The following is a 26,275-nucleotide window of genomic DNA, read 5'->3' as shown; positions in this document are numbered from 1 at the left end:
CTCATCAGGTTTCAGGTTTGCTCCCGGCACCGGGTGCTTCGCACAACACCCATCTGGATGCCCAGAGTCACTTGGCTGTTCTTTATGAAGCACAGCAGCAAGCTGCGGTTTTACACCATGTTTCTGTAGGATCAGAGATGCTAATAAAGTCCAGATGCTCTCCAGCATAAAATACCCCAGCTTGGGTGGAAGGACTCCAGGAAACCCTGGGGTGGAAGAGGAGCGGGGCTACCAAGGTGGGGAGAAGTGATGAGATGCCGTTGGGAGCATCACAGCAGCGGTGATGCTCACCTGGATGGGGATGAGACACCGCGGGGTGAAAGATGCCACCACTGAGGACCTTGCTGTCCCCCCCCAGTGCTGGCAGACCCCACACCCTGGCCGTGGCTGCGGCAGCGCTGCTGAGCCCCACGTGGCCCTGCCGAGCAGATTTTGCTTAGCTGCCTGGGCTATATTTAGCTGCCTGTAAAAGGGGTTAGCAAGCAGCGCTGGAGCCAGTGGCACAGCTAAGAATGTCAACGTAAGAGCAGCCAGGGATAAAAAAAGCCCAACCCAGGCACTGGGAGCTTTGCACAAATCCCTCTCACTGCTGGAGGTGGAGGCAGGCAGGCAGGCAGGGCTGCAGGCAGCAACTGCATCCCCCCAGGGTGGTAGCACCGGGTGATGGTTACTCGCTGTCCACTTGGTTGGGGATTTGACTGCTGTGATTTTGGGCTGATTTGGCTGGTTTGCAGCATCCCAGCATTCAGCCGGATGGCAAGGGTCTGCTGGGGGAGAATGGGGCCTGAAATTCGGTGGTTTTGGTTAAATCCCAGGGCTTTTGGGGCAGGCATCCCCCTCCATGGACAGGAGACAGTGGCAGGCAGGAGGGACAGCCTGCTCCCCCAAGCCAGGAGGTGTCTGTCAGGCTCCCTCCATCCCCATCCAGGCATCTGGAAGTTACTGGAGCATGAACAACAGATTTGAGCACTTTTTTTTGCCCATGAAGACACCTTTTTGGGATGCTTTTTTTATGGTCAGTTAACTTGAACACACCTTTCTTCCAAAGGCTCGTCTCGCAGCCCTGATCTGGCCTCTTAAAGCAAAAACTGGGCAAGTCCCACCATGTCGCAGCTCTTCCCAAACACTCCTGTGTTTCTATGAGCTCTTCTGCGCTGCCCCAACCTTGCCTGGGCTCACCACCTGCCTGTGCAGATGGGGCTGCTGCCCAGAAACATCAGATTTAAACCAATATAGGAGTCGATACATTGGAAAGGTCATTTCCAGAACTGTAGCTAATTTGTCCCAGAAATAATTTGCATGTTCTGCTTGTCCATTGGGGCAGGTGATGAATATTTCAATGGCTGGGCCCCAAGAGAGGCACTTAGAGTCATTCGATGGGGACCTCATTTCCCTGGCGGGACAGCAGCTCTTGTGATGAACTGGCAGCAGGATAAGCCCCAAGCTGTGGCTACATCTGGCTGCATGATCCACCACGCCTTTGGGTCAGGAAAGAGCTTCTGCTGAAAAAAAAAAAAAAAAAAAAGACATCATTATTTTGGTTGAGTTTTCCCATTCTGCTGGGAATGGCTAAGTTGCAGATGAGTTGCAAAGACCTGTGCAACTCATTGCAGGTATTCAAGCTGCCTTGACCTACAGAAATATGAAAAACAGCTCATGTGCTATCCCCCATCGTGGAAGGGATACACTGGGCTGTGCATGCACCCGAGGGCTGCTCGACTGCATGGCACAGTGGGGAAGATCTCCACCACCTCCATCACGTTGTGCTCAGTGGGAGATGATGCTGCATAATCGATGTGCCCTGCGAAGGAGGGTGCAGCAAGCTCAGATCCAGATGGCTGAGTACTTGGAGCAAAGACGATGCCCAGAAAGGGCATTGCTATCTGCTGTGACCTTAACGTCTCCTGTCGAGGTGGCATGGAGATGTCCAGACTTTCGTCTCAGCATGATGCTCCACCCTGCCTGGTGACAAATTGCCTCCCTGGGAGGTGTTTGCTGGCATTTTCCCTCTTGTTTTAAATCCTCCAGGCAATGAGATGCTCTCGCTGCCTTTGGCTTCCGAGATCTCACAGGCAGGATGGTTTTCCCAAGGGCTGAGCATGTTTTCTGCAGATCCATCCTGCAGGAGCCCCCTCCATCGCTCTGGGGCTGGTACCCCCCATGCAGAGATGGCCCCGAGGCCATGTCCAGCTCAGGCTGATGGAAAGTTCCTGTCCCCAGCCAGGGAGCAACCTGCAGGTCCCCAAACACTGTGACCTGTGTCCCAAAATAGCACCTTAACGGAGGGACTGACGCAGCCCAGGGGCGAGCTCAGCTCAGGAATAACCTTTCCTCCACGTCACCTACATACCCAGCGAGAAATCAGGGTCTTAACTGGGCTGGAAATTAGGAAGACACATCTAAAAGAGGAACAGCAAAGTGCTGCTCTCCCTCGGAGGTGACTTTTAGCCCAGATCAGAGCCTGCAGCACTAGGCAGGCGAGTGGAAAACAACCCTGCTCCTCCCCTGTCTGCACCCCTGGGCAGGGGGACGCTGCTTCCATCCCTGGGGGGCTGCCCCAGCCCTACGGCAGCTCGAGGGTTGGTGGCTTTTAATGACGTTCCTGCATAAGTGGGATAAAGCAGCTTGGCAGCAGCAGCGGAAGGAAAATACTCTCCCGAGCCCTTTTCCTCCCTATTGTGGACCCTTTTTTTTAGAAGAAAATAGGGTTTAAAGCAAGTGGCAGAGCAGGGAGCGGTCTGACGCCGACCTCGCTGGTTTCACCTCCCTGATGGATAAAGCAGGGGCTGTCCTAATGCTTGGGAGGGCACCGACAGTATATTTTAGGTCCCCCATCAGCAGGGATACTCACCCTGCCAGGAGCACTCTGGGAAGAGGATCTCAATGTCTTCAAAGCCTGAGAGCAGGCACTGACAGAGCAGAGGAAGAGCAGAGCAACCTTTGCTCCTGTGTCAGTACAGCACCAAGCACCGCGGCACTGCCCCGTACCAACACCGAACAGGTGCTGCCTGATAAGGGAATAATTTTTCCCTTCCCAGCTGCCATGCCGACGTGCTTTTGCATTGCCAGGGCTTGTACCCAAGAGTTTTGCAAGCTTCAGCTGGGATTTTGGGCTCCTGATGCTTACCATGTCCTGGATGCAGGCAGGTTTGGAGAGGTTATTTGGTGCCAGCAATGCACTGACTGAACATGGAGGGACTCGCACACTTCTTGCATGCCTCAGTTTACCCAGCTCCCCTAGCCCAGCCATCCCCAAAGGATCACACTGGCAGAGGGAAGCATTCAGCCTAGGTGGAAATGGGAACCACGCCGCAGCTCTCTCCCAGCTCTCCCAGGGCAGAGCATCCCTTGGGGGCACCCGGGAGCTGGAGGTAGGGAGACCCTCCCGAGGGTGCTCCAGCAGAACCCTCCCTAACCACCCTGGGCTTCCCTCGTCTCCCTCCCTGTCCCCCCGACATCTCCTCCCTTGCTCCCACATGTTTCCCGGAGCAGAGGGATGGCAGCCATCCCCCCCACCCGCGACAGCCAGTGTCACATCCGATCAGGTGCCAGCCAGGATAAACATCACCGATGCTCGGCCCGAGACTGCTCCGGAGAGGGGAAACAGTCAAGGAGAAAACGGAGCGTGAGGAGCTAAAAATAGCAGCTGGCGAAGGCTCTCCTCCCCGCCGGCCGCGCAGGAGCTGCCAGTCGCCCATCACCACGCGTGAGCGAGCAGGCAGGATAAATGTCCCTCCCGCTGGCTGGCGGGGCTGAGTGGCTCCAGCACCCCCCGCCCTGAGCTGTTGGGGGTACGGGGGGTACTGCAGACAAGCATCGGGCTGAGACCGGCCAAGTCCTGGCTTCTTCAGTGACTCTTGTCCCTCTACAACGCTGGCATTGCGAGGCACGTCTGAATTGGCCTTGCTGGCCGGTGCAGAGGTCAGGAAAGCATCGCCCTTCCCAGGTCAGCAGCCACTGCTGGGCCCGGCTCAGCCACCGGCTTCTCCCCACGGTCCACGAGCCCCGGGCAGTGCTGAGCTCCCCCGGGGAAGGGACAGGATGGGCATCTTGCTCTGGGTGCTGAGCATCACCCCTCACCATCAGCAGTGAGAGGAGATGGCCAGAGCTAGGAATTTGGGAATGTGGGCCCAGCGCCACTCCTGCCGGGAACAGCATCCTGGTGCAGGGCCAGGGGAGCAGGGACTCCATCACCCGGGTGCACCCCGCTTCCCCAGCCCTGGGGACATCATCTGTGCACCTCGAGAGCCAGGAGGGGCCATTTTGGAGCCTCTCACCGCAATTGTGCTGTTTCCCTGTTGCACACACAAGCGAGAGCACCAGTGGCAGCCCAAGGGGGTGGGTTGCCATTCCTGCGTGCAAATTTGAGTTGCTTTTAATTCACGCTGGGGGGGGGGTCTGTTCATCGCTGCCTCTGCCCTCCCTCCCTGTTCTGCTCCAGCTCAGGGGTGCGGGTGGGGAACCCCCATCACACGCACTCGGTGTTCGCTGCGTCCCCCCCTCAAGGTGATGCTGGTGTCAGGCCAGGAGCAGCCTGGGCTGCCAAGACGGCGGCATCTTGCTCTGCGCCCAGGCTCTGCCCTGCGTCCTTCTGCGGTGAGGACAGTCCTTGTGCTGGGCAAAACATGGGGTTGTGACATGATCAGGTGGATTTACCAGCCGGATCCAGGGTCTCCAAGCCCCCCTCCCCACCTGCACCCCCCCACCCTGGGCACTACATTCCATAGGGGTGCAGCCACATATTTCTAAATTATTTTTGCAAAGATTTTGAGCCTGGCAATTATTTTTGGCTGAAATAAATGCGCAAGGAGGTGTGTGGGCTGGGGCCAAGCTGTCCCAGTGGGTGAGCAGAGCCCTCCTCACCCCCCCCCCCCCGCGGGGGCCATGGGGCTCCTTCCCCAGGGCTGCAGCCAGGAACCCTAATTCAGAAGAAATTTGGGGGTTTGCACTTTTTTCCGAGCAGAGCTGCTGGCCATGCTGGGCTACGAGCCCCCCGTCCGAGCTGGTGGGTGGTCCCAGTGCATCGCAGGGCAATGTCATATGGAGCCTTACAGGGCGGGGGGGGGGGGGGGGGGAGAGGGGCCCCCGGGTGGGGATGTCAGAGCCCCCCCGCCAAATGTCTCAGCGCGGGGGGAGACACAGCCCCCGGGCGGGGTGGCAGCCCCGCGGCGAGCAGCAGCCACCAAGTGCGGGGCCAGCCCGGGCCGGGGCGGGGGGGGGGGCGTTGCGGGGCGGCCCCGGCCGCGGAGGGGGGGGGCGGTCCCCGGCGGGCAGGCGGCGGGGATGGGGCGGGGGGGGCCCGGCAGCCCCCGGCAGAGCCCGGCGGCGGGGGGAGGCGGCGGGCGGGGCGGCGGCGGCGGCGGCGGGGGGGTCCCCCCGCGCGGAGCGGGGGCCGGGCGGGGGGAGCGGCGGGGAGCGGCGGCGTTGGGCGGGCGGGCGGCTGCGGGCGGCTCGGCCCCGGGTGCCCCAAGGGCTGCCTGAGAGCCGGAGGCTTCCCCGGGGCTCCTGCCGAGCGCGGAGCATCCTTCTTCCCGCCCGCCCGGCGGGCACCGGCACCATCGGCACCGGCACCATCGGCACCGGCACCGGCATCAGCACCGACACCGACATCGGCACCGACACCGGCACCGGCACCATCGGCATCGGCACCGACACCGGCACCGGCACCGGCATCGGCACCGGCACCGGCACCCGTAGCAACATCAGCAGCAGCATCGACACCGATACAGACAGCAACACCGGCATCGGTATCAGCGTCAACACCGGCACAGGCATCGACACCGGCAGCAGCACCAACACCGGCATTGACACCGGCACCGGTATCGGCATTGGCACCGGTATCGGCATTGGTATCGACGTTGGCACCGGCTCCAGCAGAGCCCAGGTGAGCAGCTGATGGGTGGTGGGTGCAGGGGACATGGTCGCACCGAGGCCCTGGGCCACGGCAGTGGATGCCCTATGCTCACGGGTGCTGGGGACAAGGTGCCCACCGTGGGGACTGGGTGCCCACCGTGGGGACTGGGTGCCCACCGTGGGGACTGGGTGCCCGCCCTGGGCACCTCCATGGCAGCGCATCAGAGCAAAGGGAGAGGCAGGAGGCTCAGGAGATGGCAATGGCCTCGGGGGACAGATGGGTTTTGGGGGGATGAAACTTTGCGGCAGGCTGCAGTGCTGAGCAGGGCAGTGGGGTGTCTCTCGAGAGCTTGGGGGGGTCCATGCCCATCCCACTGGGGGCAGGTGGCTCTAGGGAGGATCAGCATGAGCAGCGGTCAGGCACCAAGCAAAGCTCGTCCATCTCAGGGTGGGCACTTCAGATCAACCCCCATGGTGGTGGCACCTCTGTCCATCCTGGCACCCACCCCTGGCCCCTTAACCACCTGCCTCCTCCTTCCTGGCAGGTCCTGGGGTCACCACTGCCCCCTCCACCTTCCACCCTGCCCCATCCTCATTGCATCTACCCAGATCTCCCCAACCTCCCAAGCTCCAGCCCTCAGCTTCTCGGATTAGAGCTTCCCAGATGATTTTGGGCCCGGGAAGCTGCAGGGGCCCCAGGCAGTGAGATCCCAGGGAGAGCTGGCACAGGGCTGAGCACTGCTCTGTGCAGGGGACATGCTCATCTTGTGACTCCTCCTGGGGCAGCATCCTCTCGGGAGGAAAGGGCTTCCCCAGGGACAACCCCTCCTCATTGCCTTCAGGGCATTATTTTGGCAGGTTGCCCCTGCAGATGCTTGGATTGGGTCCCTTTGGTCCCAGGAGCTGGCTCCTGTCCCCTGGCTGGGTGGCAGTGCCACCAAGGAGGTGGCAGAGGCAGGATGTCCTCTGCTCACCCTGAGTACTCACAGCCTATGACCTTGGGGCTGTCCACCAAGGGTCACCTCAGCCCTTGCTGTCACAGAGGGCTGCCCGGACTCTTCCTGGGATGTCCCTCCCTTGTCACAGCTGGGCAGGAGATATAATGGGGGGGGGGAATGGCCCTACTACTGTCTCCACCTTTCATCTGCTCAGCAGGAGGTTTTGGAGGGGGAAAGGTGGTGGCAGAGCCAGGTTCTCCTCACTTTTTTAAATTGGGGGAGTCACAGCATTTCCTCCCAGACTAGGATGCTGGGAGGCAGAGGGGGAGGTGGATGAGGTGGCTGGGAGCTGGGGGATGCTCGGTGGGAGGCTGTCGGTGGCTGTCGTTGCAGCCACCCTTGGGGGAAGCCTTGGGGTTCAGCTCCCAGTTCAGCCATTGAAGCTCTGGCACCCATTCCTGACCTGGCCCCATGCTCCCTTGCAGGACAGGGTGCTCTGGTCCCCTGTGGGGACATGGGACCATGAAGGATGGGGACGGGGGCTACAGCCTGGTTCTGACCTTGGCTCCTCGGGCAGGCGGTTCTAGCGCCTGGCTCAGCCAAGGGGCAATGAATCTGGCTCTGCTCCATCAGGACTGGGGATTTCAAGCCGTGCCTCTGACCCTAGGGTGCCTGCACAGATTTCTTCACTCCTTGGCATTCAGTCCCTTCCCTGCCGGCTCCCCAGGGGCCGGGCAGGTGTCACTGGGTGGCAGGGAAGGTGCTGTGACAGCCACCGCGTCGGGGAATCCCAATGATGCTGCCGGCATGTGTACAGGGGAAAACATCTGGATCACCTTCATGCAAGGCCTCGCCACAGGGGAGGCCCATCAGTCCCTCCCGAGGGGATGCTGCCAGGGCAGCAGGACACCCTGGAACATAGCCATCTCCCTTCTTGGATGAGTTGCAGTGGGAAGGAGAAAATCTGCTGGCTGCCAGGGACCTGGGGGGAAGCACATGCCGGGGGCTCCCCAGGGAGCTGGAGGTACTAGCTGCAGCACATGGCCTGCGAAGCCGTCAGCTGGCTCAGCTCCCCAAAATTAATTATCCGGGTGCCTGCACATGTCCTGCTGCTTTGGCAGAGCCAGGGAGACTCCTCCAAATTCAGTGCTGCTTCCCCAGGGCACCCCACTGCCCTCTCTGCCATAGCCAGCTGGATGCAGGAGCACCCACGGGCTGATCTGGGCTCTCCTTGGTGTGACCAGTCCAGCCTTTGTGGTGGGACCAGTATCCCCCAGCACAGGTCTGTGGATTCACCAGGCAGGTGGGGACCCGGAGGAAGGGGATCTGGAGGAAAGGAACCCTGGGGGTGGTGAGCAGGGGGGGTCCCTGTGAGGGCCCTGGATGTGGTGCAAGCACTAATGCAGTGCCAGGGGATGGGTGACATGGAGTATCGCTCCCCCCACCTGACTGCAGCAGGACAGGGCTGCAGGGAGCCAGCAAACACCCCCCCAACACGAGGAGCTGGACCACTGTCCTCTCCTGGTGCCAACTGGTGGCAGATGGAGATAAGGGACATTGTGCTGGGAGAAGCTGGGGAAGAGGCTCCCACAGTGCACGGCTGAGCCCGCGGCCATCCAGCTGCGTTTCAGAAATGCCTGGTGCCTTGTGTCACCCAGCCCACAGCATGGTCAGGCACGTGCTTGGTGGCACCCAGCTGGCACCCTGTGCCCCAGCAGGTCTCCCAGCCCCTGCCCCAAGCAGCCCACAGCCCGCATCGCAGCATGCTCATGGCTCCTTGAGTTTCCCCTGGCACAAATCCCTGCGCCGTGGTACTCACCCACGCGATCCACAGCCAGGAGAATCAAGGACATCCCTGTCCCTGTCCCCATTGTCTCGAACGGGGTCCATCAGCTCCCACCCAGGATGCTCAGGCTGGAGGAGCTGATGAAGAGCCATTTGGGGAGGAGGGAACCTGAAACTACTGAAGAATGAAACCAATTTAGATGTGGGTGACACGTTTATTATGCAAAATTATAGTTTGTGCCGTAGTTGGAGCAGCTAACTAAAGGTTACGGTGGGAGCTGTATTACCCAGGGCTCAATCACCATAATTACCTCCCATTAGATCACCTGCTTTGCAACTGAGACGCGTGGTAGGAGAAGCTCCTGTTTACCTCCCTTGGCTACAGGAGCAAGCGCTGATTTACCCGTGGTGCCAGGTCCCTCTCCATGGGGGCTGCGGGTGGGCTTCTATCACCCCTGTTGCATTTTCCCCCTTGGACTTGAAAAGGACCTGAATGCAGGCGGTGGGACTGAGAGCAGACCCACGGGGCGAGGAGCACTGGGGAGACAGGCTTAGCCCTCCCACGCAGCACCCAGCACCCCTGCAGGGTCCCTGATAGGCACCTGAGTCCCCCGGGGGAAATTCCTGTTCTCCCACCACACCAGCAATTAAAGGTAATTAATTGATGGGGGTGTAGGCAGGGATGCTCACAAGCCCTGAAGAGGTCACAGCCCACAGGCTGGCAAACACCCAGCTGGCCCAGGAGCCTCTATCCCTCCCTGGGATGTGGTGGGATCTCTCCCTGCGATGCCTCCAACCCTCCCTCCACCCTTCCCTGGGATGCAGGACAGCATCTCCTGTCCGGGAGGTTTGGGCAGGGGAACACAAGCCTGTGGACCCAGCTGCTCACGTGTGGGCAGGGGGATGGGTGTGAGCTGGGGGGAGCTGCTGTTTAATGGGTGATCCCAATCTGCACCCAAACCGGCGTGCGGGTTGAGGGTCTCGCTCGCTGCTGTGCTCGTGCTGCGTCCTCCTGCCTGGCGGTGTCAAGCTGGGTCACGTAGCTGTCACCTCCCCCCTGTCACCAGGAAGCCAGGAGCTGCCAGCGCTGCTGGCCCTAAGGATTTGCCATGTTCCGACAGTAAATAACCACAACTGGAATATCGCTGGTGATTTTTTGGGTGCTTTTCATTTTCCTAATGCCAATGAGCGGGTGGGCTGGCAGGGCCGGCGGTGGCTGCGGTGCAGGGGTGGGATCGTTTTACTGTCCCAGAGCTGCTCCCGCTCCGGTGTTTTGCCCAGCCCATGTGTCAGAGCCCAGTGAGGGAGCTGCCGGGTCCTTCCTCGTGGATGCCATATTGCAAAACAGCTCCATCCCTGCCGGCAGCAGCTTTCCCCAAGTCCTGCCTGCACCTTTGCACAGGGACCTCGCACCTCCCGGCTGCCAGGGAACAGGAGCCCTGCTCTATATGACGGTAAAAGCTGGAGGTGCTTGTTATTAGCACAAAGCGAAGGAAAAATTGTCCTCTCTGAATTTCCCAGGGGAGAATTGGGAACCCAGGAGAGATCAGACAGGATGGGAAGCAGTGATGTGCGCTGGGCTGGGAGCCCCGGGCTCCGGTAGGATAGAGGAGAGGACCTGGGATATGGTTATTTCCTCTCCAGGTGAGTGGGGCTCGATGCACACCCCAAGGCCAACGCAGCTGAGGTTATCCATCCCCCTCCCTCCTGCACCCGGGTTTGGGGAGCTTTTGGGTGCAGGATAAGTCCCCAGCAAAACCCAGCAGCAATGCTGTGCTGTCAGCCCACGTCCTTGTGCCTCTGCCTGATGAGCTTTTTGCGTTTTGCTCTTTAATAAGAGCAACTCAGGCATGTCTGGGAATGAAATTAGGATGGTTCAGAGGCCGTCGCGCATTCAGGTTTTCCCGGTGCTTTCAGCATCTGCCCGGGATGCCCCATGAGCTGCTCCCACGGGAAAAGATGCCTCAATTTTATCGATGTATGGACTTGTAGGAGATGCTGAGCTCAGCAGGGCTGTGTTGGGATTAAACTGCCAAATCCTCCAGAGCACTTTTTCCTGGCCCAATCCAGGTCTGCAGGATCAAAAGGGGATTTTCTCTGTAGTCACTATCCTTTGGGGAAGCCAAGGCATGATGTGCGGCATGGTGGTGAGCACCTCGAGGTCTGGAGGCACCCAGATACGGGTTCGCAGCTTTTGGGTTTGCCCTGCAGATGCTCAGGGAAACTTTGGGTTGGGATGTCAGCAAGCGCATGAGCTGGTTTCACTCTTACCCACAAGCAGGACTTGCTCTGATTTGTGTTTGCAGAATTATAAACCAAAGTGACAGTTTATTCAAATAGCCTGAAATCCTGTCTGGAGAGACTCAGGTTGGATTTTATTTTTTTCCTGGCTTTCGTGAGGGTATTAAACAGAGCTGAACTCTGCCGTCATCCCCGAGCACAACGAGACCAGGATTTATGGAGCAGTAACGCACCCTTCATTTCTCCCAGTGACTCCATCCTATGGATGTCAGCAGCAAAACCCACCTCTTGTGCTCATCTCCCTGTTGGCATCCAGGAATTACAGGGAATTAAGATTATCAGTTTTGGAGTCCTTCATTCTCACTCTTTGCCTTGAATGGGAATTTAGGTACCAATATCCAACAAGCCTGGACAAGCCCCGCTGCAGAGCCAGTGAAGGGAAGTGTTTGTGTTCAGTCTAGGCTGGTGTTAGCTAGGACACATCTCAGGTTTTAGCACGAAAAAGAAATTTCTAAGTCCTACAGCTGGAGAAAAAATCCTAAAACAATAAGTCAGCCCTAAAGCACGCAAAAAGGAAACAGAAGGTGAATAAAGGCAAATGAAGGGTGATCTTTAAAATCATCCTTATAACCCAGGGAGAGGTTTGGGTGGAATAATTCAGGATTGGGGTATGAGCAGGGATGGGACTGAGTTTAGACCTGGTCCTGCCCACCCGCAGGGCAGTGGTGGGGACCAGGGAGGGAGCAGGGGAAAGGGAGAAGAGGAATGTCAGGATGATGAGAGGGATGTCAGGATGATGGACGGGAGGAAGAGACACTTCAACATGCCCCAGACCGATGGATGAGGCAGTCCAAGCACAGGCAGGAACCGTGGAAAAGAGGGAAAGCAGGTCAGGCTGCGAGGATGGGTATGCAAGAGCAAGAGCAGGGAGGAAGGTCAAAGTGCAAAGCAGGACACAACGGGAAGGGGCTTAGAGGGTAACGAGAATTACTGCTCTAAGTACATTAGTCTAACGAGGAAGATCCGCTGCTCAGTGGCGAGGGGAGGTGGTGGGAGTCCACGTGTTGGATGCCTTCTGGACAATGGTGTTTGCTGGCAAGTGCATCGCATGGAGGGGCCAACCCCACCGGTACGGGGCTGTGCTAGACCATCTCAGGCAGGGCCAGAGATTTGGGGAGCTGCTAGTGTAACCTCCTCTCTGAAGACCTGCTGGAACAGGTCCTCAAAGCTTTGGGAAGGAGCTGAGGCCACAGGGTGAGGAAAAGCCAGGGAAAAATGGGAGAAAAAATAGTGTGAGACCTCAATGATGCTCTGAGCATCCAGGCGCAGGTTTGCTTGGGTCCCTGCACTGCTTCGCTCTGTGCTGTGTCACCGTCACTCAAAACATGCCAGGCAGGATCCGAGCTGGCCCAGGCACCTTCCTAGCCTGCCTGGAAACCTGGTGATTTAGGGAAAAAAATGTCGGTCCATGGTCGGAGAGGTTCCGCTGCCAAGGGCAGGCAGCGAGGTGCCAGCATCCCCCTGCGGGCAGGTGCTGGCAGCTGCTTCCCTCCCAGCACCGCTTCCAGGAGGGATCACCAGCTCGAGGCACTTGGGTTGGGACTTCCCCGTGCTCTGGGCTCGAGGCAAAAACCTGTTCCCTGTGTCACTCTCCATCTTCATGTTAAATATTCCCACACCAGCCATCATCCCTGGGGCCTTTTCCCTTCTCTTTTTCTCCCCTGTGCCCTGGAGATGATGAGTTTGGGACAGTATTTATTCCCATCCTTCCCTCTCGCCTGGATCCTGGAAGCCGTTTATGGGCTGCTGACAGCTGACGAAGCCCATTTCTATGTGGCAGTGAGTGCCTGCTCAGCACCTCCTGGGTTCCGACACAGGCAGCACTGCTGCTACATCAGGCAGGAACGCTGCTGCCTGCAGCCGCATCCCTCGAGATGAAACCACTGGGACCAAACCTGCTGCCTCCATGGGAGATCTCTCAGCCCTCCAGATTTTATCCTGTGTTTAATTATTGCCATCTGCTATTCCAGGCTCCAGGGGCTGCTTAGTCTGTCTGGTGGTTGTTGGTCTCTGGTTAAATCAGCCCCGTTGGATTTTCCTTCCCTGTGGACTCATCGTTGATTTTCCTGGATGATGATGCTCTCATCCCTTTTTGATCCGGGGCAGCTCTTTCCTTCCCAGCTTGCAACGCTCATTTAATTCAATGTTACGGTTACACTTCCCATTTTTCATTGTGTTCATCATCTCTTAATAACATCAACGTCATGGGCTTGCAGGTGGATTTTCAGAGGGCTTGCGCTGGGCTGCAGCATTTCCCAGCCTGTCATCGGCAGGGCATAGCACCAACCCCATAACACATTGAATTAAACAAGCATGAAGAGCCTCCCTTATAAAGAAAGCCGAGAACATTAAATGGTCCAAACCCACACTTCCAAGTTAGCTAACAACCCATCAACCACTTTGAATCTGAAAAAGCAAATCCTAATGCCTAATGTTAAATGAATCCATAATAAAACTTTACAGCCATTGCCGTAACATCTCCCCGGTCCTAAACACCCCAGAGCGTTTTTGGTTCATGGGCCCTGGGAGGGGAAATGCGTTTGGCAAAGCTGGCCAGAGTTATGTGACCATAGTGGGGACTGCGAGACGTCCCGCGGTCCCCATGCTCCAGATGCTGGCTCCAGCAGCAGCCACAGGTGCAATTTTGGGTGAGCGCCTGAGCGTGGTCTGCTCCCTCCTGCCCTCCAGCACCCCAAGTTGTTGTGTCAGGGGGACATCCCTGCCTCCATCGCTGGGGAGGATGCATGGACGTGCTGCTGCCCATGGAGGTGTCTGACCCCGAACTGAACCCTCAGTCTCTTCAGCTGCTCCATCCCCGGGGTGGTTCACACCTTTCTCTGCCTGTTCAGCATCTTCCTTCCTTCCTCCAAGGCTTTTATATCCAGGGAAATGGGAGATTAAGTCAAACCTTCGAGCAGGAATGATGCCATGCCAGAGGGAAGACCTCCACCACCAAACCCTGCTGCCCATCCTACCCAAAGCCCGCAGGGTGGGACTGAGCTCCCCCTGACACCCTTGGCTGGTTTCCTCCCACTGATGGCAAAGCCCAGGTCTGGCACAGGGTGGCCGTAGCGTGTCCCTGCCCATCACTGCCTGCGCCTGGCATCACTGCCTGCAGGTGGTAGGGAAAGGGGTGGCTGTTTCCAAGCCAGGTCAGTCCCTTGGCTGGGTCCATCCTGCAACTTCCCTGGCCCAAGGCTGGGAGAGGAGGATAATAAGGAAGAGGAAGAGGAGGTTGGGTGCTCTTCACCCCAAACCACTCTCCTTCCCAGGTCGGATGCTCTGGGTCTCAGCAGAGGTGTCCAGCTGTAGCACCTCCTTCACAAGCCATGGATTTTGGCTTTTTTGGGCTTGGATGAGGAGGTTTGGAGCAAAGAGCAGGTGAGCAGGGAGCAGAGGCTGGGGCAGGAGCCCTTCCTCCCACTGCCTGCAGGTACAGGAGCTCCCGAGGCGGCTCCAGGCTTAGGATTCATACCCAAATGTCAAAGGCAAGCATTGGGGCAGCACCCAAAACAGGGCTTAGGAGATGTTTCCTGCAGCAGATCATCCTGCAAGGAGCTTGGATGCCAAAGGCAAGGTCTAATCCTGCAAAAGCTGCCCAGGCAGCCTGGACACTGGGCATGGGGTGGGGATCTGCAGCAGCACGGGATGGGGAGCGGCACATCCCGGCCGCTGTGGGATGGCAAAAATCTTGCTTCTCTTTCATCTCGTGATCACGTTGCATCTGGCCCATTGGCCTTCAGCCAGACCGTCACCTTCCTCTCTTGTGCTTTAATTGGTCGTCACCACGGCCAAATTATGCTACTGAGCATCCCCAGCCCATACACAGCTCAGCGTGTGCCCACAGTTCTTGCCCACGTGGCATGAGAGCGTCAGGGCTCAGCGGCACCATGGGGACGGAGACCTGGGGAGCTCTCTTGTTGGGAGGATGTTGTGTTGCATGAACATGCCTGAGGTTTGGGGACATGCCAGCCTGGATATGGTCTTGTAGGACATTTTCTGGTCTCCTGGTGGCCTCTGTGCAGGAGGCAGTTTTTACCATGGTGGGGCTGGCTCGATTCCCAAGGAACTTGACTAAGGGGACACGACACATCCCAGCGCCATGTCGTCCCTCCACCTCTTCCCAGTATCTTCCACCGCAGCCCATCTCCAAAAGGGATTAAGGTTTATTTCTGCCCTGCGCTCCTACATCCCATTAGGGGCATTAAAGCAGGAGCCAGCAGCCCTGAGGACCGTCCATGTGACTCCGGGAGCTTTTTTAAGTTGAGACCACGTTAAGCCTCCCAGAAACAGTCCCTGCTTAGAGGGAGAAATCCCCACTCGCTGGGCAGAGGCCCCAGGTTTATGCAATGTTATTTGCCCAGTACCAGGTTGGATTTGCTGCCTGTGGGACTGGGAGGACAGGGCAGACATTGGTACCTTGGACCTTGCTCCCAAGGGAGCCCAGGGGTGCAGGGGGATGGGGGACAGCCCAATGGGCTCCCCATGACAGTGATGCTGCATCCCAGGAGTGGTCAGCATTCCCCTGCCCGTGACAACCCCCCAGGGGTTTCGGTCCCCTCCAGGGTCCCAGTAGCTTTTCTGTCCATGCCAGCATGAAAGTCCTGATCTCCCTGCATGGCTTTTCAGTGCACTGGGTGAGCATACAGGGTGTAACTCCTGCCTGTATCCTGGGCACCCCGTTCCCAGTGTCCCTGGAGATGTTTAGCTACAGGAAGGAGATAGGCAGGATCCAGCCTGGTCTTGAAGGCTTTTTTATTGCCTGGTTCTCCAGCGCTTGAGCCAGCAGGAGCTGCTGGGGCTGCCAGGAAGGCAGCTTTGATCCAGCCCTGCAGGGCTCCCTTCTTGCTGGGATGTGCAACGAGTCGGTCTGTCTGTGGGAAGCCTGTGTGTGTGCACATGTACATTCATGTGTATGTGCATATGTGCATGCACGCCTGCACGCATGCCTCTATGCGTGCGTGCATCTGCATGCATGCATGGCTGTATGTGTGCATGCATGAGTATATGCATATGTGTGTGTGTGAACATGAGTGTGCATGTGTATGCTCATGTGCTCACACAATCACGCAGGCCTGGCGTATGAGCCCCGGGTCACCCCAGCCCCTGTTCCCACAGGGTTGCCAGGGTGACACGGCGGGTGCTCCGGTGCCATCACGGATGCTACACGCTGCCTGCCCGTGTCCCGGTGCCCAGAGCAGGGGCTGTGGGGCCGAGGGCTCCTGCTGGGTGAGCAGGCGTTGCTGCAGGGCACTCGCTGCGAGAGGAAAGACGTGAGCTCGAACCTGTGGTGTGTGATGAGAAACTCTGTGACCAGGAGGTGACGTGGTTCTGGCACTAACAGGAGCTGGCAGCAGCCCTCACGCTGCCATAGGGGTGCACACGTGTGCTTGTGTGCATACAGGGCACACAGCATGCACGCATGTGTGCCAGGGAGTGCCATGCATGCACACGCATGTGCCACAATGCACCATGCATGCACACACATGTGCCAGGGGATGCTGTGAATGCACATAAATGTACCATGGGACACCACGCATGCACACACATGTGCCAGGGGATTCCGTGCATTCACACACATGTGCTACAATGCACCATGCATGCACACACATGTGCCAGGGGATGCCAAGCATGCACATACGTGTACCATGGGACACCATGCATGCACATGTGTACCAGAGGGCACCATACATGCACACCCTGGGGCTCAGCTCCAGCTGCATGTACACGTACGCTCACCACACAACAGCCCAGCCAGAGGTCATGCATGCAAACATGCACATACATGTGCCAATGCACAGGCAAATGCACGCAGCCCCAGCGTGCCATAGATGGTGCATGCATGTACACCTGCACAGGGAGCATCACACCTCCACCAATCTCTGCAGCAGCACAGCCACCGCTTGCAGGGCCACGGACCCTGCCCTCGTCACACACCTGAGCCTCACTCTGTGCCTCAGTTTCCCCACCTGAAAAGGGCACGGGTCCTGCCTCACATAGGGCGGCTGTCCCATGACTAATCTTACCTCTCGGGTTAATCATTCATGTCTCCTCCTCACACGCAGCCAGGGTCACTCGTCCTGCTCGGCACAGCGCCTGCGCCCAAGGACTTGGAGACCTTGGCTCGTCCTCCACCTGAGAGCAGTTCCCAGGGGGACACTGGTAAGTTCATCACCCCCCCCAACAGGACAAGCTCCCACTGCCACCAGCGTGGGGACACCAGTCCCAGCATTGCCCCCAGTGTCCGACCTGGAGGGTCTGGGGCTGCTGGGGTGATGGCTTGGGGGTCCCTATGCCCCATGAACGGGCGGAGAGGGTTTCGGGAGGGTAGAGGCCACCCTTGTCCCTGCAAGGTCCTGTGCTACCTCCTGCCTGCAGCTGCAAAACCCTTCTGCAAAAGTCCCAAATATTTACCAGCACCGAGCAAACACCCCGGTAAGGTCCCAGCAGCAGCATGTACCAGGGTCAGGTCCATGCCAGTGGGATCTGCACAGTGCCCAGTGCTGGAGGCTTCCTGGGACAGCCCCCCACCCGCTCCAGGAGACTCCAGCATCACCAGTGCCTGCCCTGGCTCAGCAAGAGCTGTTCTCCAAGGGACACGGTGGGGTCCCCAGGTTGGGGATGATGTGCCCTTGTCCCCTAGCACTGCAGCCGGTCCCGCTCTGCCCTCTCAGCCTCCCTTGCTGTCCCACCTCCCAGCTGGGTGTCACCTCCATGTCCCCATCCCTGCTCTCCATCCATCCCCTGCTGTCGTCCCCTCCTCCTGCTTGCCCACCAGGGACAAGGGGTCCCTGCCCTTCACAGCCCGGCTTGGTGTAGCCACCCAGGGAGGAGGGTGCTGGGTGCTATGGGTGCCCCGCATGGGGACACAGCCTCTCCCCCCCCCCCAGGCTTGGCCCTCGCTCCCTCCTTCACACTATGTTGGCACCAGCCCCGTCGCTGACCCCTTGCTCTGCCTCCCCCAGGTTGGAGCCGGAGGGGTCCCAGCCGGGAGTCCCCGTCTCCCGTGGGGTCCCTCACTGGCTGGGAGACATCGGGAGGGGGAACCGCCAGGCCAGGGAGTGGAGCAGGATCCTGGGCACGGGTGAGACGCAGCGCCAGGCCAGGCTGGAGGGTGCCCGGTAAGGCTGCTGGGGGTGGGGGGGGTGCTAGCGGGACCCCTGAGGACCCCCCTTCCTCCACAATGCGGTGACCAGCGGAGATCACGGCACCCAAAGGTGCCAACGCTGGGGACGGGGGGGTCCCGTGGGCAGGGTGGTCCCTGCCTTTGCTCCTGGAGAGCCTGCAGTCAGGGTGGGCAGAGGGGATTGTAGAGGGCTTAGCCTTGCTCCCTGGGCAGCTGCAGGCAGGGGATGCTGCCTGCCCTGAACTAGAGCATCCTGCCTGGACCAGAGCCACCCTCCCCACTCAGGGCCTGGGGGCCACCTTGCCCAGCGGTGCTGACACAGAGGGGACCGTGTCTCTCCAGGGTTAGCATGACTGAGGTGGAACCCGTGCTGGACTTCGCATCCTCCGGGAGAACGGGCCGGCGCAATGCCCTGCCCGACATCCTGGGCTCGCCGGCCGGCGTCAGCCCCTCTGACCTGCCCCTCAAGCTGGCCGAGATGTCCCTGAACGCAGGTAGGTGATGGGGAAGATGGAGGACAACAAGGGGTGGGCAGGAACCAGAGTCGCTCATACCCTCGTCTCTCCTCGCAGGCAGCGCCCAGGAGATGCAGTCACCCTCGGCGGAGGTGCCCCCTCCACAGCCCCCCAGCCCCGAGCTGAAGGACACGTCCTAACCCCGCTCCCGGGGGGAAACATTGCTGTCCAGCGGAGGAAAGAGGAGGCTGCAGAGCATCAGCCCAGCTTTCCTGGCACGGCCGGAGTCCGCTGGGTTTTCCTCGGTGCTACGGCGGCGAGACCGTCGGGTGTCATCTCCCCCCCGCCGTGGGGGGAGCATCGCATGGCGGGGACCTGCCGTGACGAAGGGGCGATTCCCACCCACGCCCTGGGCGAGGACCTCGGGGAGGGGATTCTTTTGCCTCCCCGGGGGGGAGGAATATTTTTCTTCTGGGGCATTTGGCAGAACCGAGCACAGGGGGTTCGCCGGGGGGACCTTTCTCCTTGTCGCAGGAGCAGCCCGCGGGTGTTTCTAGCTGAGTGTGGTGTTCACTGTGATGTTTTGGGTACCACCTCCGTCTCCTGGCCTTTCTTCCCGCGTGATCCAGGAGCCTTTTTCAAGAAGGGGGGGGTGGGAAGCACTGCACAACCCCAACAGCCCCCCCCAGCCCTTAAGCAAAGCCCTCCCCCCCCTCCAACCCCGGCAGGCAGCACCTTGCTGAGGAGTCCCTCGGAGGAGCGGAGAACCCCAGGGTGGTCCCTGCCCCGGGGGTCTCAGCTCCTGGGGACAGGGGGATGCCAGTGATTTCGGGGGGATAAGCAGGGTGATGCTGTTTTGGGCATCCCCAGCCCTGCGCATCACCCCAGCTTCCCATGCCAGGGCCACCCATGGGTCCCCATGCCTGCTCCCCTCCCGCAGCCCTGGGATCCCTGCCGTGTCCCTGGGGATAACCCAGAGAGGGAGAAGCAGCAGCAAACAGGGCCAGCCAGGTCCTGCGGCGCTTTGGGGATGTGCACGAAATGGAGTCGGGCTTTCCCAGGCTCCGGCCACGCTCCCCAAAACCTCCCCTCCTGCTAGTGGGTGGGATGGGGACCCTCCTGCCGAGGCTGGGGGAGGTGAGAGGCCGGGAAGGACTTGAGCTGCCCGGATCCTGCCCAGGTCAGGGGCTGGTTTCCCAGGCTGGGGTTTGCTGGCTGGAGGCTGGAGCAGGACAGAGCGGTTGCACGTTGTGCTGGACCCAGCTCCATCACGGATGGTCACCTATAGCTGTCGCTGTGGGACCAGCAAATAAATCTCAAAGCCCAGGTCCACTCTGGCCACCACCCAGGTGGTGACCAGGTCTGGGAGAGCTGTGCGGGGCCACACACGGGGCCACCGTGTCCAGCAGCACCCATCCCCAGCACCCCAGGGTGGCCCTGGCCACCCCCGGGCTCCTGGGCAAGGACAACGGCTGCCCGTCCCTTGGTGTGGAGGCCAGCCCCGGCCAGGACGTAGTGTCGTGTGTGCGTGGGCATCCGTGTGGGTGGGCATCCGTGTGTGTGCATGCACACGCATGTGCATGGGTGTCTGCGTGCATGCCTCTGTGCATGGAGCACCCACATGTGTGGGCATCTTTGTGCATCCATGTGTGTGGGTGTTGTGCACATGGGTGTCAGTGTGCATGTGTGTGCGGGGGGGGGGTGGCCATGTGCATGGGTGCTCATGTGGGTGGGTGTCCATTTGTGCGGGTGAGTCTCTGTGAGAATGGGTGTCCATGTGCATGGGTGCTTACCCATGTGTGTCAGTGTTCATGTGTGTTGCTGTTCATGTGTGTTGCTGTCCATGTGCACGGGCACCCATGTCCATGGTGGGTCTCTGTAAGCATGGGTGTCCACACGCATGGGAACTTCTGTGGGTGGGTGGGTGTCCATGTGCACGGGTGCTCCTGTGGGTGGGTGTCCATGTATGTGGGTGACCATGTGTGTGGGTGCTCCTGTGTGTGGGTGTTCCTGTGGGTGGGTATCCATGTGCATGGGCAGCCGTGTGCATACGTGTTCATGTGCATGAGTGCTCACGTGCATGGTGGGTGTCTGTCAGCATGGGTGTCCACATGTGTGGGTGCTCCTGTGGGTGGGTGTCCATGTGTGTGGGCAGTCATACGTGTGAACATCCACATCTTATGGTCCTGTTGTCTTGGGGGGGAGGCTGGGAGCACGTGTGGGAACTAGGGCTGTGCAGATTTGGGACACTGACACCCAGGGTGAGGGGACTGGGGACAGCCCCTGCCCTTTTTGTCCCCTCCAGGGCTGTGTGGGTGGGTGTGAGTTGGGGCTCTGACTCCCCGGGGTCTTGTCCGGGGAATAAATCATCTGTCTTTCCCTGGGGAGCTTGCCCTGTGCAGTGTCCCAGCTGGGGTGGGGGGACACCCATCCTGCAGGGTCTGGTGCCTGTCCCCCCCGGGACAGGAGGCAAGGGGGTCCTGCTCGGAGGCAGTGCCGGCGGGAGGAGGCTGAACACGAGCTCCTGGCTATTTTTGGATGTCTGTGGTGACACCTTGGGGCCAGGGAGAGGGAGAAATTGTCCCCAGGTCCCTCCCGGACCTGGTCACTTTGACACCCATGTCCCCAAGATGGGGGGACGCACGGCAGCCACAGAGCTCGAGGATACCCAATTCCCCCAGCTGGGACCCTCCACTGCCTGGGGACAGGGGCAGGAGGAGGCACATCCCCGGGGAGCCGGGGGTCAGGGGACACCAAATCCCATGGCCACAGGTGACCCCCGGCACGCTGGGAGGGAACTGGGGGATGCGCTGGCACTGACTCTGCTGCCACTGGAGCCCAAAGCAAGGGGAGACGTGAGGGGGGGGGGACATGCTGTGGGTCCCTTAGCCCCATGGCTGGCCTTGTCCCCAGTATCCCCCCACCACACAGAGCATCCCTGGGGGCACACGTGTCCCCAGGGTCCCCACACACACAGGGCAGGGACAGGGTCACATGTGTCCCCACACACACGGAGCAGAGGTGGGGTCACACGTGTCCCCAGACTCCCCTGGATGCCTGACACCCCCCACACCCCCCCACCTCCCCAGTACTTGCTGGTCCTCGTGCCTCGGTTTCCCCAGCTCAGCTTCCCTGTCCCCAGGACACATTATCCTGAAGGACACTGCCATTGCTGCTGTCCCCATGTCCTGACCATGCCCCACCACCCACAGACCGCAGGCAGCACCCACCCCCCGCACCCCTCCCCACCTTGGGGCAGCCATGGGGTGGGCACACACCTGCTTTGCCCTGCCTCAGTTTCCCCACATCCCATGCCCTTTGGCTACCCCGCACCACCAGCGCAGAGACCGTACACAACTCATGACACAATTGACCCACTCTGGTCTCCCCATCTTTGACCCAACCCAACCTGACCGTCCGCCACCAGGGGATCTCGGCAGAGGTTGGTGGCCAGTGACAGATGACGGGTGGCCGGGCTGAGGTGGCCGCTGGCAGCGCTGCCGAGGAGTATTTCTGGAGTGCGGTTGTGCTCTTTCCAATCATGTGATGAGGACATTATTTAAGGCGGCTGCGAGGCCGGCAGGCAGCTGCGAGCTGGGCGGTGCAGTGCCACGCTCACAGCCAGCCGGACCCCCGGGACCCCCATACACGCGTGTGGCTCTGTGTGTGTGTCCCCCCCCCGCACCCCCTCGCCATGGTTGACGCCTTCCTGGGCACCTGGAAGCTGGTGGATACGGCCAATTTCGATGAATACATGAAGGCATTGGGTGAGTGGGGGGGTCTGCGGGGGGGGGGGCTGGAGTCACGACATCACCCCCTTTTTTTTCTACCACCACCCCCCAATTTGAACACGGGGGTCTCGCTGGGGGTGGCTGCAGGCAGTGGGGGGGTCGCTGCTGCCTGGGCAGGGTGGTTTATGGGGGGCTCTGGGGCTTTATGCCTGGGGGCTTGGGTGGGGTAAGGGGGGTCTCATCCTTCCCCTGCCCCCTCCCTCGGGGGTCAGCCCTTGGCGGAGGGAGGGGATGCCCCTGCCGGGGTGCAGGGAGCCGCCCAGGACCCTTTCAGCCTCCCCCCCCAGCCCCGGAGCTCCCCATCACCCAGCCCCAGCCCCAACCCCTGTGCTGCTTCTGGGCAGGGTTGGTCCCCACCCAAGAGCAGTCCGGGTGGAGTGGGGGGGTGACACCAGTGCCCCCCCACCCTGCCCAGCCCTGGAGCTGGTGGGTGCTGGTGCAGGATCCATCCCCGAGCAATGGAAGCGTTCCCAGCCCCCCCCCACCCGCTCCTGCCCTGGAGCCCCCCCAGGCGCGGTGGGCACACATAAAGCCCCCCAGGACCACAGGTGGTGAGCAGTTTTGGGGTTCACCCCTCACCATCACGGGGAGGAAGAGCTCCGGGGTGGTGCCGGTGGGGACCAGAGGCTGACAGCCGCATCCTGCCCCTCCACGCACCCTCAGCTCTCCCCCACCTTGCACCCCACAGGGGTGGGCTTTGCCACTCGGCAGGTGGCCAGCCTCACCAAACCCACCACCATCATCGAGGTGGCAGGCGACAAGATCACCGTGAAGACCCAAAGCACCTTCAAGAACACAGAGATCAGCTTCAAGCTGGGTGAGGAGTTTGACGAGACCACGGCGGACGACAGGCATGTCAAGGTGAGCCCCCAGCCCCCGTCCCCATTGTTTCAGACCCCAAAAAAAGGGTCTGTGGGCTCTACTGAATCTGGCCATCAGCTCTTGGCTCTGGGGCTCCATCCTTTTTGCCTTTGGAAGGGTAAAACCACTTTGCCTGCTGGAGCTGGTGCTCAAGCCCAGTCTCACCCAGCCAAGGCCCCCCACCTCACCCCATTTTGCAGCGGGGTTTTCCCCTGGGGAGCAGCACAGGGCCCTGGAGCTGCTGGGAAGGTTGTGCAAGAACCAGGCTTGCAAATGCCAGCTGCACGCCCAGGGGCTTGCTCAAGAGGAGGCAAGGGGACGTGGTGGGGTGGCAGCAAGTGTCCCCACTCCGGGGGGGAGAGAAGGGCACAAGACCTCTTTGTTGAGCCCTCTCTTGGCTTGGCCTACAAAGCAGGCAGCTCTGCAGGCAGGGATGGAGCAGCTGGGCAATCCTGCCTGGCCCATGCCTCCCTAGGGGCTGATGCCTCCCCGGGGGTCTCTGAGGAGGCCAACGCCTCCCGGGTCAGGTTGTTCCTCCCTGTAAAAGTGAGGAAAAAATACACCTCGAGACAGGTCAGAGCTTCTTTCATGGCCTCTCCCATCCTGCAGAGACATTTTCCCTTGCAGGACTGATCGAGCCCCTACTTTTTCCCAGTTTCCCAGCTGCTGTGCATGGAGCAGCTGGCAGCCCCGTGCCCCCCACCCAGCCCCGGGGGCACTTCAGGGGGGGACCTCGGGGCTCATTGGACACAAACCCCCTTCCCGACCCCAACGCAGCAAGCGCAAGGGCTGGGCACAAAGCGAGGACAGGCTGAAAGGGGACAAGAGCGAGCAAGGCGGCAGTGCCGGGCAGATACAGGGCAGCACATCCCTGCCTGCGGCACTGCCGCCGCTCTGACCCGCCGGAGCTGGTGGAAACTATGTTCAAGTTTGAGCCGTATGACCTGCCGCGAGCTCCTGCCCGCAGCCCAGGGACGTGCCCTTCAGACGCCCCTCGGCCGGTGGCCAGAGGGCACGCGACAGGGCAGCGGGGGCCAGGACGGCTGCCTGAGCCGTGGGGCTGCACGGGATGGGGCAGGTGGGGGTCTGCCACACTGTGGGGTGCACCGAGTCATGGGGCACCCAGGATGAGTGGGGTCCAGGGCTGTGGGGCACCCGAGCTGTGCAGGGAGCTGAGTTGTGGGGAGACCCAAGGTGTGTAGAGACCCTGGCTGGGGGGGGACCTAAGCTATTGGGGCACTGAGCAGTGGGGACAACCCAGCCATGGGGAGACCTGAGCTCTGGGGGGGGGACCCCGAGCTATGGAGGGCACCCAAACCTTGTGGGGACCTGGGCTATGGGGAGACTCGAGCCATGGGGGCACCTGAAAGGCAGCACCCGGCTGTGGAGGAGCTGGGTGGGGGGCACGGTGCAGAAATGGGGTCGGGCAGCCGGTGCCGCTGCCTGTCCCGGCACAACCCCGCACCGTGCTGCCCCGCGGCTGCGCCCAGCCGGCTGTCACACTAACCTTGGCAAGGGCCAGGATTTTGGGGCAGAGTCAACAGTAACGGCTGTGCAAACAGCGGCCCCGGCAAGCAGAGGCTTGTTTGCTGGATCAGCCCCTCCAAAAACCCTTGCCAGGCCCTCCGGTTCAAAGCACTGATACCTGCCCCACCTCTTTGATCCCTCCAGCACCGGAGGCAGTGAGCCGTGCTTGGGAGCGGCCAGGATCAGGTCCCGGCAGCCCCAGAGCAGGATGTGGCCCTGGGCAGGGCTCCCTGTGCTGGCCCCGGGTCAGGGAGGGCAGGGTCACCCTGACGGTGCCCACAGCAGGGTTACCGGGGGGGCAGCCGAGGCCGTGACCCAGCCAGCAGACAGAGCAGGATCCGGCCTGTGCCGAACCGAGCTGACAAAGTCAGGAGGGATGCTGCCAGATGGGCATCCCGACGGTGGCACCCGCAACCTGTCCCTGAGCCCCACGGGACTCCTCGGTGAGCACAAGGACACCCAGCATCGTCCCCTCCAAGGGACAAAGCCCCCAGGAGCCAAGAAACCCCAGGGAGGAGGGTAACAGCAGGTCTTGCTCTCTCCCTGCAGTCCAAGGTCACGCTGGATGGAGGCAAACTCGTCCACGTGCAGAAGTGGGATGGGAAGGAGACATCGCTGGTCCGGGAGCTGAAGGATGGGAAATTAATTCTGGTAAGGAAAGAGAGATGGTTTTAAATTGGAGGGGTTCAGCCTGGCACAGGGCAAGCTGGGAGCTGCACCAGCTCGGCACAACTAACCTCCCCACCGCCATTTCTGCCACCAGACTCTCACCATGGGCAACGTCATCTCCACCCGCACCTACGAGAGGGCGACATAGACACCGTCCCCATCTCCCTCACCCGTCACCCGGTCCTGCGTTCGCCCCCGTCCTTGCCCCGCGCCGGGCACGGTTTGCCGTGGTCTTGGAGCCCACTGCACCCGCCGGGGCCGCCAGCTGCCCCGTCCCCATCGCCTCGTGGGGCTGCTTGGGGCTTGGGTGGTGGTTTCATGGTTTGGGTTTGTTTTTTTTTTTAATAATGGGAAAATCCACATGGAAAAATAATAAAGGCCATCTTGTTACAGCTCTGTGATTAGTTTACTTGGAAAAAGGCTTTTCTAGCATGTGCTCACCCACAGCATTGAACCATGCCGGTCTCAGCCAGGCTACAGGGAGGAACACAGGGGTTAAATCCAGCCCAGACACCCTGGCAGCAATGGGGTTAAATGACCAGTGATCCCAGTAGCCAGTCTCAGCCAGTTTTCTGAGCTGTGGAAATCAGAGAGGTCCTTATAGTTAGAAATGTGCTTTTCGGGGGGGAATATTAGTTTACTCCCACTGCAGCTCTGCCATCAATCGTCCAGGATCCAGACACGCTCCATCCCAGCGAGAGCAACCTTTCCACCACCAGTGCAGGCGGGCACTCACTCTCTGCCAAAGCATCAGCTGATGCTGCACACCCAGCAGTGCCCAGGCCAGGGATCAAGGTCACGAGCACTCGTGTCTGGGTTTGGGAAGGAAACCGGTCCAAAAGGGGGGACTCGGCCATGGGGCACTGGGGTGAGGAGTGCTGAAAGGGCAAAGCACAGGGAGAAGGGGCAGGCTGCCTCCAGTGACCCCGAGTCCTCCTCCTGCTATGCCAAGGGGCAATCGCCAGCCCA

The 26,275-nt window shown here is 60.3% G+C and overlaps 2 protein-coding genes across 5 annotated transcripts; both read left to right on the top strand.

The window, feature by feature from the left end:
* Window positions 1-5,646: 5,646 nt before the first annotated feature.
* LOC128152935 (cAMP-dependent protein kinase inhibitor alpha-like) lies at window positions 5,647-19,051 on the top strand. 4 transcript variants are annotated; one of them, XM_052811697.1, is made up of 6 exons: window positions 5,647-5,804; window positions 5,835-5,884; window positions 16,947-17,039; window positions 17,843-17,961; window positions 18,346-18,497; window positions 18,576-19,051. In XM_052811697.1, the coding sequence occupies exons 5-6, from the start codon at window positions 18,353-18,355 to the stop codon at window positions 18,656-18,658; spliced, it is 228 nt and encodes a 75-aa protein (XP_052667657.1). In that variant the 5' UTR covers window positions 5,647-5,804; window positions 5,835-5,884; window positions 16,947-17,039; window positions 17,843-17,961; window positions 18,346-18,352; the 3' UTR covers window positions 18,659-19,051. The 4 variants fall into 4 exon arrangements, with proteins under 4 accessions (XP_052667657.1, XP_052667656.1, XP_052667655.1 ...); XM_052811696.1 differs by having other exon boundaries at window positions 5,647-5,884; XM_052811695.1 differs by having other exon boundaries at window positions 5,647-5,884; window positions 16,943-17,039.
* Window positions 19,052-21,999: 2,948 nt separating this feature from the next.
* Window positions 22,000-25,698, top strand: FABP3 (fatty acid binding protein 3). Its single transcript, XM_052811800.1, has 4 exons — window positions 22,000-22,225; window positions 22,938-23,110; window positions 25,187-25,288; window positions 25,401-25,698. The coding sequence occupies exons 1-4, from the start codon at window positions 22,153-22,155 to the stop codon at window positions 25,452-25,454; spliced, it is 402 nt and encodes a 133-aa protein (XP_052667760.1). The 5' UTR covers window positions 22,000-22,152; the 3' UTR covers window positions 25,455-25,698.
* Window positions 25,699-26,275: the final 577 nt, after the last annotated feature.

Source organism: Harpia harpyja, chromosome 16 (assembly GCF_026419915.1).
Source record: "Harpia harpyja isolate bHarHar1 chromosome 16, bHarHar1 primary haplotype, whole genome shotgun sequence".
NCBI classification, from domain to species: domain Eukaryota; kingdom Metazoa; phylum Chordata; class Aves; order Accipitriformes; family Accipitridae; genus Harpia; species Harpia harpyja.
This window is presented reverse-complemented; position numbering and strand designations above follow the sequence as displayed.

Bases quoted from the DNA above. Each gene is read 5' to 3' on its own strand.
- LOC128152935 (XM_052811697.1), top strand. From the start codon at position 18,353: ATGACTGAGGTGGAACCCGTGCTGGACTTCGCATCCTCCGGGAGAACG. The intron at 18,498-18,575 runs GTAGGTGATGGG...CTCTCCTCGCAG, and splicing joins CGAGATGTCCCTGAACGCAG to GCAGCGCCCAGGAGATGCAG.
- FABP3 (XM_052811800.1), top strand. From the start codon at position 22,153: ATGGTTGACGCCTTCCTGGGCACCTGGAAGCTGGTGGATACGGCCAAT. The intron at 23,111-25,186 runs GTGAGCCCCCAG...CTCTCCCTGCAG, and splicing joins CGGACGACAGGCATGTCAAG to TCCAAGGTCACGCTGGATGG. The intron at 25,289-25,400 runs GTAAGGAAAGAG...TTCTGCCACCAG, and splicing joins AGGATGGGAAATTAATTCTG to ACTCTCACCATGGGCAACGT.